Source organism: Geospiza fortis, unplaced genomic scaffold (assembly GCF_000277835.1).
Source record: "Geospiza fortis unplaced genomic scaffold, GeoFor_1.0 scaffold85, whole genome shotgun sequence".
NCBI lineage: Eukaryota > Metazoa > Chordata > Aves > Passeriformes > Thraupidae > Geospiza > Geospiza fortis.
This window is the reverse complement of record NW_005054358.1, coordinates 2,971,080-2,984,795: the sequence shown is the minus strand read 5'-3', so window position 1 is coordinate 2,984,795 and position 13,716 is coordinate 2,971,080. Positions and strand designations below refer to the sequence as shown.

Below are 13,716 nucleotides of genomic sequence, written 5' to 3'. Positions count from 1 at the left end.
TTTCTTGCTAGAATTTGTTTCATCCTGGTGATATTTGCATGAAGAGCATATGAAGGTGGCGAGGCTCTTAGGGCTCCTGCTTGTTTTTCTTTCAGCATCTAGTTTGAAGGAGTTTTGATGGATTTGCTTCTGATGGATTGATTCCATTCAGGGTCCAAAACTATAAGAACCAAAGGAAGAGCATAAATGAGGATATTAATTTTAACTTTGTTTTGAATCACCAATTAAAAGCATAAGAATATGGATGTTTTTCATGGCAATATTTATTTTTAAAGCCCCTTTTCCCCTCTCTTTTTCTTGGTAACAGAGCTTGATGCCCCCAGCCAGGTGGAGGCCAAAGACGTCACCGACACCACGGCTCTCATCACGTGGTCCAAACCCTTGGCTGAAGTTGAAGGTGTAGAGCTCACTTATGGCCCCAAGGACATTCCAGGGGACAGGACAACCATTGACCTCTCTGAAGATGAGAACCAATACTCCATTGGCAACCTGAGGCCACACACAGAGTATGAGGTGACGCTGGTCTCTCGTCGAGGGGACATGGAGAGTGACCCCGTGAAGGAAGTTTTTGTCACAGGTGAGGGGCTGGGAAGGTGCCACAGGAACCACCCATCCTCCTGTGCTGTTTGTGTCCTGTTGCTGGAGTTGGCAGTTACTGATCAACACAGAATCAGCCCAGTTTTAGAGGTACATGAAAGTAGAGAATAATTTCCTGTGCCTTTTATGCCTTGTTGGCTCACCAAAATATTTAGACCCTCCCCGTAAGAATTTGAATGTATTTTAAAGATGGGAATTAGGTTATTGTGTCTTTTCCCCTAAATCTCTATTTTAAAAAGCAAATTTCTCTGAATCATTTGTCTGTCCAATGAGCTAAATATCTTCTGTAGTTCCTATTCCATCTTATTTCTCTTTCCTAATTAGTTTAGAAGCAGAGAATTGGTTGTTTTTTTTTTTTCTTCTTCAGTTCTGCAAATATTCCCTGCCATTCTTTTATAAATTTACTGTGCTCCTCAGTGATTCTGGGAATGTTTTTGGAAAATGTGGGTCCTTTAGCAGGTTATCAAGGCTTGATGCATTAAGAGAGCTGTGAATTACATCCCTTTTCATCCTAAAATACAGTTGTTATTTTGGAGCAGGATTTGAGGCTACTGTAGGTGTGAAAAATGAAAGCTCATTGAATTTCCCTATAATATTCACCTTATTTTTGGGACTTAGAGTTCCTTCCAGCCATGAATGCAAGACGTTACTGAACACAAATTCTAGATATGACCAGTTCTTTACTCTTTTTTCCTTTTGAAAGCTGGGGTATTTGTAAAGGAAAACTATTCTCATCCAAGTATGTTTTCCACAAACCCATTTTATAATAAAACTAATTATTCCAATGAAAATATTAATTTTGTCTCAGGAGACAGAATTTAAATTTCTTGAACTGAACCTGACGAACTCACTTTTCATGCTAGAAAACCTCTGTTTTTTACAGTTAAGACATAACAGGATCATGTGAGAGGAAGCTTTACAGGTCATTTCACCTTCTAAAAAGCACTGTCACATGAGACTGCTGTCAGAAGAGAAATATTCCGAATTATTAATTTATTGCTTGGTTGGTTCCAGACCTGGATGCTCCAAGGAACCTGAAGCGGGTGTCCCAGACTGACAGCAGCATCACCCTGGAGTGGAAGAACAGCCACGCCAACGTTGATAATTACCGAATCAAGTTCGCCCCCATCTCTGGTGGGGACCACGTGGAGATCACAGTGCCCAAGGGCAGCCAGGCCACAACCAGAGCTACACTCACAGGTAGGGGGATGGAGAGATTGTCACTAGTGTCACATTGTTTTTGTCAACCCCAGGGCACAGACATGGAGCAAAAAAGTGTCCTTGTGGTCAACATACATTAGAGGTACAAACAAGTTTTGAGTGATCTCAAGCACATTTTTGGGGGACAAGAGGTTGCAAATTTGAAATTAGATGAGATATTAGGAAGGAATTGTTCCCTGGCAGGGTGGACAGGCCCTGGCACAGCTGGGGCTGCCCCTGGATCCCTGGCAGTGCCCAAGGCCAGGCTGGACAGGGCTGGGAGCAGCCTGGGACAGTGGGAGGTGTCCCTGCCATGGCAGGAGGTAGAAAAAGATGATCTTTAATGTCCCTTCCAACTGAAACTATTGCATGATTCTATAATTTGAGTAGACCAAACTGAATTGAAAGCCATGTGAAATGGATTTACTGGCCAGCAGAAGACATGAAACCATTTCACCTCCACATGCATCCCTGAATCCAACAAATCAGTTCCCCTAATTCCAAGCAGCTTTGTGGAAGTGGCTTCACATGCCAGGCTCAAGAGGCATTTTCATGTGCTAGGGGTGGGATTCACTGGTGCCAGTCTGCAGCTTGTCAGCTGGAGGATCAACAGAAACCTGCATAGAGAAAAGCAGATCTCTCACTCTGCATCCATTCAGCCTTCCTTATTCCAACAAACACCTGCAGGCATATTCATATGGACAGGAACTCACATTTCTTCTCTTCATCTCATAGGTTTGAGGCCTGGGACTGAATATGGCATTGGAGTGACAGCAGTGCGGAACGACAGGGAAAGTGCTCCTGCTACCATCAATGCCGGCACTGGTGAGTGTCCTGGTCCCATTAGAGCTCTGGAGGAGGCACCTCAGGTGGAGCCACTCTTTCATTTCTAAGAGATGCTGGAAGAGATATTTTAGAAAGTTCTTGATTTCATTTTGCTACTTTTCCCCTCAGGGAAAATAAAAAAAAATTCCCACAAAGGTCATGACCTCTGAATCTTTCTTTTTCTTGCTCCTCTTAATGTTCTGGGAGTTTCATCTCCAGGTCAGCTCCTTAATGATAATTATGCTTGCACTGATCACTCTGGCCATCCTCTGCCTTTGAGGGTTTCTAACAGGAATGGTGGTAGCCAAAATTTTGATGTGACAAAGTGAGGTTGCAGTAGTCCTGACTGACCTTCCAATCCAGAATTTTTCACACAATACCCCCTTTTCCCAGCTGAATTATCTGAAGGCTTTATTTCTGCCTCTCAAGTATAAGGGCAGGAAATTTGTTCTGGTTTTGTCTGTAAAGGAGAACATCATCATTCTCTGTGGTGTTTGTGAGGTCCCCAGGACAAGGTGAGAGATGAGAATTTGACTCCATGTTCTCAGAAGGCTGATTTATTATTTTACGATGTTATATTATATTAAAAGAATGGTATACTAAAACTGTACTAAAGAAAGAGAAAGGATACAGACAGAAGGCTTCACAAGAATGATAATGAAAACTTGTGACTGACTTCTCAGTCTGACACAGCTAATGGTGATTGGTCATTAATTAAAAACAATTCACATGGAACCAATCAAACATTCACCTGTTTGATGAAGCCACAATCCAAAGCAGCAAACACAGGAGCAGCAATCAGATAATTATTGTTTTCATTCCTCTCTGAGGCCTCTCAGTTTCCCAGGAGAAAATCCTGGGCAAAGAGGATTTTTCAGAAAATATCATTCTCTACCCATTTCAAAGGATCCCAAAGGTGGGCAGACCCTGAGCTGCTGCCAGACCCCCAATGGAGATATTTGTTGGAGAAGATGAAACAGGAAAGCCTTATAAATATGATTGCCTGGTAAAGGATTTTGAGAATATAGAAACTATAAGTGAGATTGAAATGAAAGCAGCTTTGAGATCCCTCAGTTACTGAACAACTGGAAAACAATGGCGTGGCCAGCTGAAGGTGATCCCCTTTTGATGGAACAACACCCTCTGCTTGCAGACAGGCCCAAGGGTCAGAGCAGACCCTACAGCTTGGCAGAAGGGGCCCAAAGAGGAGTTTGTAGGATTTAAAATGTAACACAGGATGGTAATGTAGTGATTCTTATAGGCTGTATGGAAATGCCGTAGGATTTGTATCTTGTGCTAGATTGGTTAGTGAGAATCAGAATATTCAAAACAGAAAAAGATTTATCATATTTTTATGGGAACCTCACTCTCTTACCCTCTTACTCTCTTATCCTCTCATCCTCTTTCTGTGTTGCATCCTCTCTCCCCTTCTCTTCTCTCAGCCTGCTCTGAGCTGTGCCTGGCAGCTCCCAGCAGGGCCCTGCACCCAGGCCCTTTGCAATAAACCCCAAGTTCCAGACCTGGCTCCAGAGATCTCTCGTCTCCATCCGTCCCGACCGTGCTACCCCTGTCACTCCAACAGATATTCCTCTACAGATGCCTGAAAAAATCTCTCAGGGCACTTCAGAGACACCTCAACTTTGCTTGTTTTTCACTTGTAGACCTTGATAACCCCAAGGACCTGGAAGTCAGCGAGCCCACTGAGACCACCTTGTCCCTGCGCTGGAGAAGGCCGGTGGCCAAGTTTGACCACTACCGCCTGGTTTACACCAATCCCTCGGGGAAGAAGAGCGAGGTGGAGATCCCAGTGGACAGCAGCTCCTTCCTGCTGCGGGGGCTGGAGCCAGGCACCGAGTACACCATCAGCCTGCTGGCAGAGAAGGGACGGCACAAGAGCAAACCCACCACTGTCAAGGGCTCCACGGGTGAGTAACAGCCTCTGGTGGTCACTAGCCCAGGGAGGACTTCACCTGATTTCCTAATCCATGTCTGGGGAACGTCCTGCAGAGCAGACAGCTCTGCCAGCATGAGAGTGAAGGATAGGTGGGTTTACCAGCCAGCAGAAGACAAGAAACCGTTTCACTTCCACATGCATCCCTGAATCCAGCGAATCAGTTCCCCTAATTCTAAGCAGTTCTGTGGAAGTGGCTTCACATCCCAAGCTCAAGAGGGATTTTCATGTGCTAGGGGTGGGATTCACTGGTGCTAAATCCCTCTCTGTGTGTCCCTCCCTGCTGTGTTCACCTCCATGTTCCCAATGATTTCTTGCTCATCCCTTGAGAGGCCTCACAAAGAGCTCATCCACTGGTCCTGCATGGATGTAGAACTCATTCTTTGTTTTAGGTGAGGCTGGGTATTTTTGTACATCATGTCTTCTAACATGTTTTGCTTTCTACAGCCAAAAATCTAAGAGGAAGAGCAAGCAGAATGTGTTTAACTTGGTTTGTTCCTGACTAATTTATTCTCTTCACAGCAGGCCATCATCCCTCAGCAGGGCCAGTGGGGCTCTGGTGTTGCCCTATTTCAGTTTTCTCATCCAAAACTGGAAAAGTTTTCTGCTCCAATCTGGTCCAAGCCACCATTTCCACTAGATACTGTGACTTATGTTTGTGTTTTTGTCATCTCCATTTGTGCAAACCACTCCCACTGACCACTATCAGATGACTTACTGAACAAGGTTTTATCTTTTGTGAAACATTCTGAGCCAAGGTTTGTTGCACAGAGAATTATATCTCAGTATAGAACACAAATAAGACCTGAATCTTTAGGTTTCTCAGCCTAAATCCTGCGAGGCAAAGCTTAACTGCTCTAAGCAAGCAGAGATGGTGAAATCACAATCAGCTGGGCTACAGTTATTGTCCTTAGCACACACCAAGGTGTTTATCCTTTTCTGCCCAGTGACCATCTGTGAGGTGAGCACATGTCAGACAGTGTGGATTTTACAAATTAATAATTACACAGCTTAAATTAATAATTTACACAGATCAAAGCTGGGTTCATATTCCCTGGCAGCGCTCACGCCAGCACAACCTCTGAATGCTCAATAGAGACAGCAATCCATCAGAGAGTTACATGGGCTGGAAACCATCAGTCCTGATGAGTTGTTTGGTGCCTAAGTCAGGCCTGTGTCCAGGGCAGGGAAAAATTAGGGAGCCTTGAGGTACATACAGAAAAAAGGAAGCTGTAGGATTGTGTGGCAGGAGTGAGCAGGCTTCAATTTTCCAACTCTCTCTGTTGGAAGACTGAGAGGTTTCAAGGAAGTCTGCAGGGATGGTGAAGAGGCAGAAACTGTGGAATCTCACAGCCTGGTCTTTGCAGCACCAGCTTCCAAAGCTTCACAAGGTGGCTTCTTTTTCCTGGTGTGCCTTATATATTTTTTTTTTTTTTTAAGAAATACCTTCTCTGGCTGCTGTATTTGTTTTATGTCTTTACTCAGAGCAGTAGTAAACAGAGAGGGCTCTGCAGTGGGCTCCTGGGAGCAGCAGTTGCCATAACCTTGCTCTGTGACCCTTCTGCTGAGTAGGAACGGACAAATCCAAACACAGAGCACAGGGAGCAGAAATTCTCTGGAAGCCTGGGCAGTACAAGACAAGTGGTCTCTTCAGTTTGCCTTTCCATCTACCCTCAGGACACTCCTCTTTATCCATGTTCCAGCACTTGGGAGGTCCCAAGTCCTCAGGCTGAAGCCAAACAATCTTGTTTTGCCCTCTCTTGTGGAGGCAAGCTGAGACATTCAGAACTCGCGAACCTCTAGCAAAGGACACATCACAAAATACATAATACAGGATGGAAGCCAGTGTTGCTTCTGTCCCTTCACAGGGATGAAGTGCAGCTCAAGTGACAAAGTCTTTTTTAACTGATATCCTTGCTCCTGCACTCAAGGGATGGCAAAGATTACAGAGTGAAGTTTGCTAAATTTTGCTGAAAAGGAAAGACTGAATATTTCACATTTCCATTTGCTTGTTTGTCTCTTGTAGCTCCATGTAGTGTAACCCTAATGCAAGCATTGAGTCCTGACCCAGAGGAACTCCCTGAAATGAGGGTTGTTTTTTTTTTTTGCTCCAGAAGCATCAGGAATGCAGAAGAATTCCATGAGGGACCTTGTGGTCCTGAAGGGAACAGACCACACAGCTTTAGTGTCTTGTGGTGTGTGAATACAGGAACCCACAGCAGTTTTGTGCTGGAGTAATGGAAGTGTCACAGCAGAGCCCCTGGAAGCTGGGATTGACAGCCTCCAAACCAACATTTCCCATAAACCAAGGTGTGAGGATGGGCTGGAGGGCAGCACTCTGCTCCTCTGGAAGCTGAGGTACCACAGGAAACTCCTTTCTGTTATTAGCGAGGGTGTCAGGAGGGTCCCACCTGCCACTGCACATGGGATACAGGAACCCACAGCAGTTCTGTGCTGGAGTAATGCAAGTGTCACAGCAGGGCCCTTCCTGCCCAGAGAACCCCTGGGAGCTGGGATTGACAGCCTCCAAACCAACACTTCCTATAAAATTGAGGTGTGAGGATGGGCTGGAGAGCAGCACTCTGCTCCTCTGGAAGCTGTGGCTCCAACAGGAAACTCCTTTCTGTTATTAGTGAAGGTGCCAGGAGAGTCCCACCCGCCACTGCACGAAGGTTTGACTCAGAAATTAAAGAAAAGGAGCCATTTTAGTCCTTGGAGGGACCTTGCCTTGAGCATGTCCCAGCAGATGAGCAGCTCATCTGCAGGGTGAGCACATCCCCAGTGCTCAGACTGCAGCTTTGTTCTGTCCTGCTCTGCCCCTGGAGCCCTGCCTGCAGAGCACAATGTGGGGCCTGGAGCAGGAGGGATGCCAATACATCAGCCATGAGAGGCCTGGGGAGATAAATGAGTGAGAAACCAAGAGCCAAGCTCAAATGCCTCTGCTGAAGGACCCAGATTGTGCAGCAACTGTTGATGGATCGTGGATGTGATACTGTCTTGCCTCTGGGAGTGAGCTTGAACAGCAGAGCATGGCTTGGAGAAGTGACTTTTCCGTTCTGCTGAATGTTTTCCACAAGATTTATGCTGTTTACCAAAGGCCCTTGTCCGTGGTGTGCGTCAGCCCCTCTTCCTCTCCTGGCTTCTCCAAGGCTCAGATTGCACCACCCTTTCTTATACAAACTCAAAGAAACATCAGCAAGAATGATTAGGTGAGCCAGCTCCATGGGAAAGTGCAGTACTGAGCACTGGGAAAGTAAATTTGCCAGGGAAGATTGTCCAATTTGTTCAGCTGACTCCTCCTCTGAGAGCACCTGGAGCCTGAGTTCAGTTTTTAGAGGTAGCTACTCCATTTCTGGAGTATTTCTGGCTTGTGATGTGCTGCAGTGGTTTCTTCATGAAATTCAGAGGCGCACAGGCACTGCAAGCCCAGTTTAATCAGCTGATTAAGAGAGGGGGAAGTGGTTTAGCCAAAAGGGGCTAAAAAGAAAACCTTGCTGGGTCATCAAGAGATTGGGAAAGTGGCTGAGAGCCCCTCTTGGGGAGTAATTTAAAATCCCAGATTCAGAAGAAAGAAATAATCCAGAATACTTCTTGCTCTATCCCAAGGAGTTGGGGAAATGTCCTGGCAGCACACGAGCATCCTTTTTAGTAAAACCTCCAGAGAAACATTCCAGTGGAATTCCTCAAAAGGCCAACACCACTCCACAGATGTATTCAGGCCAGGCTCAGCCTGGAGATTTTACCAAGAGATATTGAGCTATTTCCTAAGCTGACAGTAAGAAGTGTTCCAGCCTGGGAAGGAGTGTATGTTTGTTATCCATCCAGTTTCCCTTTTACACAGCTTCTATCTCTGTTCATTCATCTCACCACTGTGAATCATTCTCTGGCTGTCACCCACCCACCTAAAGCTCCCAGAGCTCTCTGCTTTTTCTGCCCATCTATTCCCCTCATTGTTAAATCAAGTGTTGGAGCTCCACTGTTCTTGTTATTCTACAGTTTGATTGTTTTCCAGATTTTCCATTATCTGTTACAGCATTCTGCCTGCTAAACAAAGAACACTGATATTTCTGTGGTATCAGAGTATTTTCCATGTATTCACATCATTTTCATGTGTCCATCTTCTGTTTGTTTGTACACAAAGCCACATATTCCCCTGATACACATGAATTTAATGTGGGATATACGAGTGTTAATATCTGTGGTAGAGGAAAACCATTCTTTCTCACCCACAAATTCATTTGTGGAGTCATTAAGTCCAAGGTGATATTCAGAATTACATCCCCTATGTTCCATGGGACAGCCTATACATGGAACCTCCATGTAGCTGCCAAAGTTGGCACAATAAAATAAATCCACTTGCGAATCCAGCAAATTTCTGGATTCAAATCTCACACAGGTGGTTGGTCCCTCAGGTTTTTTATAATATACTTGAACTGCTGCTGCATTTTCCATCCAGATTGGAGTAACCAAATCCTTGTGTGGCTGTGCTAGAACAGGCAGAGACCTGGCATGGTCAGGGAAAATGAGGGGCCAGTTTTGACTGATCTTACACAGGGCTCTCTCACACACCCTCAGTACATCAGGAGTGTAACGCCACCCTAATTTTATGTTGCCTCTTGTATTTTTGAATGTTTTATCTTCAGTTTCCAGCTCAGGGTTCAGTTTCCCAGGGGGAGCTGTCCCTGTAGGATGCACTGCTGCCCTCTCCTCCCCACTGGACTGCCCACTCTTGTCTTGAGCAGGAACCCTCCCAGCAAAGCCCAGCTTTGGTTTGGAAAGACAGGAGTCTGCTAAGGAAGGCAGGAGCCTCCCCTGAAAGGGAGAATGTAAACCCTCCCCACCCCTCCGAATTGCTATAATTTTAAATAAAGGGGCTCTCAGGCAAAAATATGGGAGCAGGAAATAACAGTTCTTTAATAGGGAAGAAAGTAATAAAAGGATAAAATAAACAATGCAGTCCACTGGAACAACACTGACAGAGTCAGAACCCAACCTGACACCCTGTTGGTCAGGGTGTTGGTGGCAGTCCCATTGGAATTGTGGCTGCAGCCCTCCTGCAGTGTCAGGGGTGGTTCTGTTGGAGCAGGGGGGTCCTGTAGAGAAGGATGTATTCTTCCTCTGAAGATCCAGTGGAAGAAGAGGCAGCTGCTGTTCTTCTGGGGAATCCCATGGAGAAAGCTGTGCTGGTGTCTCAAAACCTCTGGATTATATCTGGGTAGCAATGCTTGGCTCCTCCCTCTGGGCGGAGCATCTCCCAATGGGATGCTGTAGTTCTTATCAGCCATGCAGTGATATTCAATAGTCTGTTATCAGCAATGTCCCCTCCCGAGGGAGGTGTGAATGTGGTCACTCAGAGAGAGAGATAAGGCAAACTGCCCACTTGACAAAGGTAATCTGCCATACAGATGGTAATAGAAAACATCTTGCATTGCAATCTGGAACACCAGCCCCCCAAAGCCAAGCCACCTCTGTGCCTGCTAAATGAACAACTTTTAGACTAAACAAGTGCCAGTGCTCTTGATGCTGTATTTTTTTGCCTGTTCCCAGAACAGGAAAGACCTGCTTGGCACCTGCTGATGCACAAGCAGCTGGGAGTTGCAGAATGGTTCCAAACCTTCCTGCTTTGTTCCACGAGCAGCCCTGGAGCAGGCAGATAACAATTCTGACAGGGGTTTACTGGGAAAGAGGGGATGATGGCAGTGGTGAGCGCTGTAGCTGTGCTGGTGTGATGGAAACACGCTTATCTCCCGGCTGCAGCACAGGTAGAGCCTTCTCAGAACATGTCTGGGGTGATTTAAGAGCAGTTCTTACCTAAATCAAGAATATCAATTACATATGTAAATATAAATATTCATATTATATATAAATATAAATCAGTCTTTGCCTCACAGGCTTCTCTCCTTCCCAGAGGTGAGCAGAAAACAATGTTTCCACACCTGTAGTTAACCTGAGAGCATATTTACAAGCTAACATTTCTGCATCCATTTGAAAACATTTCTAATTGATTTTGCTCCTCTGAAAACGTATTTCTTTGTGATGGATGTGTGAATTTGGAGACATGTCATGAATCCTGAGCAGATATTTGTGCTGAGCTGATGGATGGTGCTCGATGACTTGCTCTCTCTTATTGAATGCAAGTGGAGCATGAAAGCAAGGAAGTCACCGAGGTGTGAAATGATGTGGCTTCCCACTAATGAGGAGATAATTCTGCATGTCAGAGAAATCCCCTGCCTGGTGCCTTGTGGCTGTCATCAGAAGCTCCTTGCCTGTGACCTCCACAGCTCTCAGATTTCCAGAATCTGACTGTTCTACAGGACATATCCACAGATCATTCAGCATGTTGAAAGCCAGGCCTCTCCCCTTTCCATTCCTGGGAATGTCCTATAAGAAATATTTTTTAAGTTCTTTCTATCCTAGTTTTTAGGCAAGAATGTGGGTCCCCTCCACTTTCTTCTGCATGTATCACAATGAATAACTCCTCCAAGCCTGTTTTTGGTAGGATGTGAGGAGCTTTAGCATGTTTCTGCTGTGATTTCTCAGCCTGGCTTTAGATGTGTTTGCGATTTTCCGCATGAATTCCCTCCATGGTTTGTGTCAGGAGCATTCGCTGATGGGTGTAGGAAAGACAAAGGACATGTTTGGATACCGAGGGTTCCAATGCAATGTAAATGAGCAAAGTTCTTTGGAAGTAATCAAAGAGAACTGATTTCCATCAGCTGAGGATGTGCCAGCTCCCTGCTGGAAGCGTTCCAGCTCATCTCTGCTGCTCGGTGGCTCTGTGAGAACCAGGCTGTGAGTGCTGCTGCTCCCTGTGCTCCAGGCCTGGTTTCAGTCTCCAAAACCAGGAGAACTCCTCTGCTTGCTTTGTTTAGGAGATCCCAATGCACAGCCCACAGAGGGTGTTGGAGCAGGTGTTAGCTGTTGTTTGGGGGGTTATTATCAGGAAATTTTAGCACTTTTTATAGCACTTCCGGCCACCACACCTGGAGAATCAACCAGTGAAACACCATTTGATCCTCCCAGCCCTGCCCCTCCCCAGCTCAGTTATTTAACATCCCCCAGCCCTGAGCCTCCTGCTCTGCTTTTATTCCCCCTCACTCACCCAGCTCAGAATCACTGTGGCTCTTCATGACCTTAACATAACTCCCAGGACTTGCAGTGGTTCCACCTGTCCTGGGCAGCACAGGATGAGGTATTTGATCAGTTCCCCATCACTCTGAAAGGCCTGTCCATTTTAAACAGAGCACAGAAAATGTTTCTGCTGGGAAATCTTTGAGAAACAGAAATTCCCAGTCTCCCAGCTGGTACACAATTGCAGATTAACCTCAGTGGAAGTACCCAATGCCAGCTCTCTTGGTCCCTGGAAGCTCTAGCTGCTGCAGGTATTTCCCATGGATTCACAGCCATCTGTTCCTTTTCTGCTTCAAAACCCAGAACTTCATTTCCATATGGCTTCGGTACAGATTTTAGGCTTTGTGAGTGATGCTTTTCCTCCTGGCTGGTTTATTCTTCCTTTTGCATGGGATGTAACTCTTACAGCTGTGGAATGAGAGCCTGGGGTGGTGCAGCATGGACACTGCCCCATGCAGTTCTGAAGGTGATGCAGCATCAAATCCCTCTTTTCCAATTGCATGCAAAGAGAGACGTTGATGCATCTGCTGCTGATAAGGGATGTGGGAGCAGAGAGATGCTGCATGTGCTTGTCTGGATTGTGCTCAAACACAGCAGGAGTTTGGCATGGCAGTGGTGATGTCAGAGAGAAAAAAAGACTGTGGCACCTTTCAAACTCCCACCTCTTACCCCTGTTCCATGAATTCCATGAGGAATCAGGGCTGAGTTCAGTCATGACCAAAGCACCAGGGTGGGAGCTCAGATCTAAGGACTGCACTTGTCCAGCCCTCAAAACCTAATTCCCAATAGGAGATAAACTACCTATGTAGAGACACAGAGATTATTTCACAGAGCCAGAACAGTCTCACCTCTCCATGGTTTCTTCTCTCTGATTATGGTTTTGTTTTATGGTTTTGGTTTTTTTTTACAAAACACCATCCCTTGATCTTTACCATGACACTGCGGTTGCTTTGTCATCTGTGCTGGATGCTGGATGGCTGAGGATTATGGAGCTCCTCAGAAACCCTGGTTGGTTCATGATTAAACACAGCAGGAGTTTGGCATGGAAATGGTGATCTCAGAGAGAAAAAAAGATTGTGAGACCTTTCCAAAAACTCCCACCTCTTACCCCTGTTCCATGAATTCCATGAGGAATCAGGGCTGAGTTCAGTCATGACCAAAGCACCAGGGTGGGAGCTCAGATCTAAGGACTGCACTTGTCCAGCCCTCAAAACCTAATTCCCAACAGGAGATAAACTACCTATGTAGAGACACAGAGATTATTTCACAGAGCCAGAACAGTCTCACCTCTCCATGGTTTGTTCTCTCTGATCATGGTTTTGGTTTTTGTGGGGTTTTTTTGTTTTGGTTTGGTTTTATTTTTTGGTGGGTTTTTTTTGGTTTTTTGGTTTTTTTTTGTTTTTTTTTTTTTTTAATAAGAAACATCATCCCTTGATCTTTACCATGGCACTGTGGTTGCTTTGTCATCTGTGCTGGTTGGCTGAGGATTTTGGAGCTCCCCAGCAACCCTGTTTGGTTCATGATTCCACAGGAGAGCCCCTTGGTCACTGGAGAGCATGAGAGGGTAGTTTGCTTTTCTGTCAGACATGCATGAGCAACAAATGGCAGGAAAAGGGGCTCTGCATCATGGAGGAGAATGAAACTGAGCATTTTCAGAGAAATCAGAATTGCTTTCAACCTGTGATTGTTCCTGCATTACTTATTATAACCAAGCTTCTATTTAAAATATTTAACTTCACTGTAACTTTAGTTTCACTTTCATTTTAAGGAAATGTATTTGTTTTATTTGTTTCTGTTGACACCAACAGATTGTGATCTCTGATACAACCAGTTCCCTTGCTGTCCTGCTTTCTCTTTTCCAGATAACAGTCTTGTTTTGGCAGAATTCATATTTTACCTCAATGAATTTCCTTTCTGTTCCTGATAAGGGAAGACAGCTCTGGATTAATGCATTTCTTTTATTGTTGTTGAACACCACCATCATGTCATAAACAATCTCTTTCCTTCTAACA

The 13,716-nt window shown here is 45.3% G+C and overlaps 1 protein-coding gene across 7 annotated transcripts in view; it reads left to right on the top strand.

Annotated features, from left to right (window-relative positions):
• Positions 1–13,716, top strand: part of TNC (tenascin C) — a 75,506-nt gene that overhangs the window by 31,296 nt on the left and 30,494 nt on the right. For all 7 annotated transcript variants that reach the window (XM_031059203.1, XM_031059204.1, XM_014308141.2 and 4 more), the window contains exons 7-10: positions 308–577; positions 1,612–1,797; positions 2,533–2,622; positions 4,284–4,547. In XM_031059203.1, coding sequence (XP_030915063.1) covers positions 308–577; positions 1,612–1,797; positions 2,533–2,622; positions 4,284–4,547 — 810 coding nt within the window. The remainder of the gene's footprint in view (positions 1–307; positions 578–1,611; positions 1,798–2,532; positions 2,623–4,283; positions 4,548–13,716) is intronic.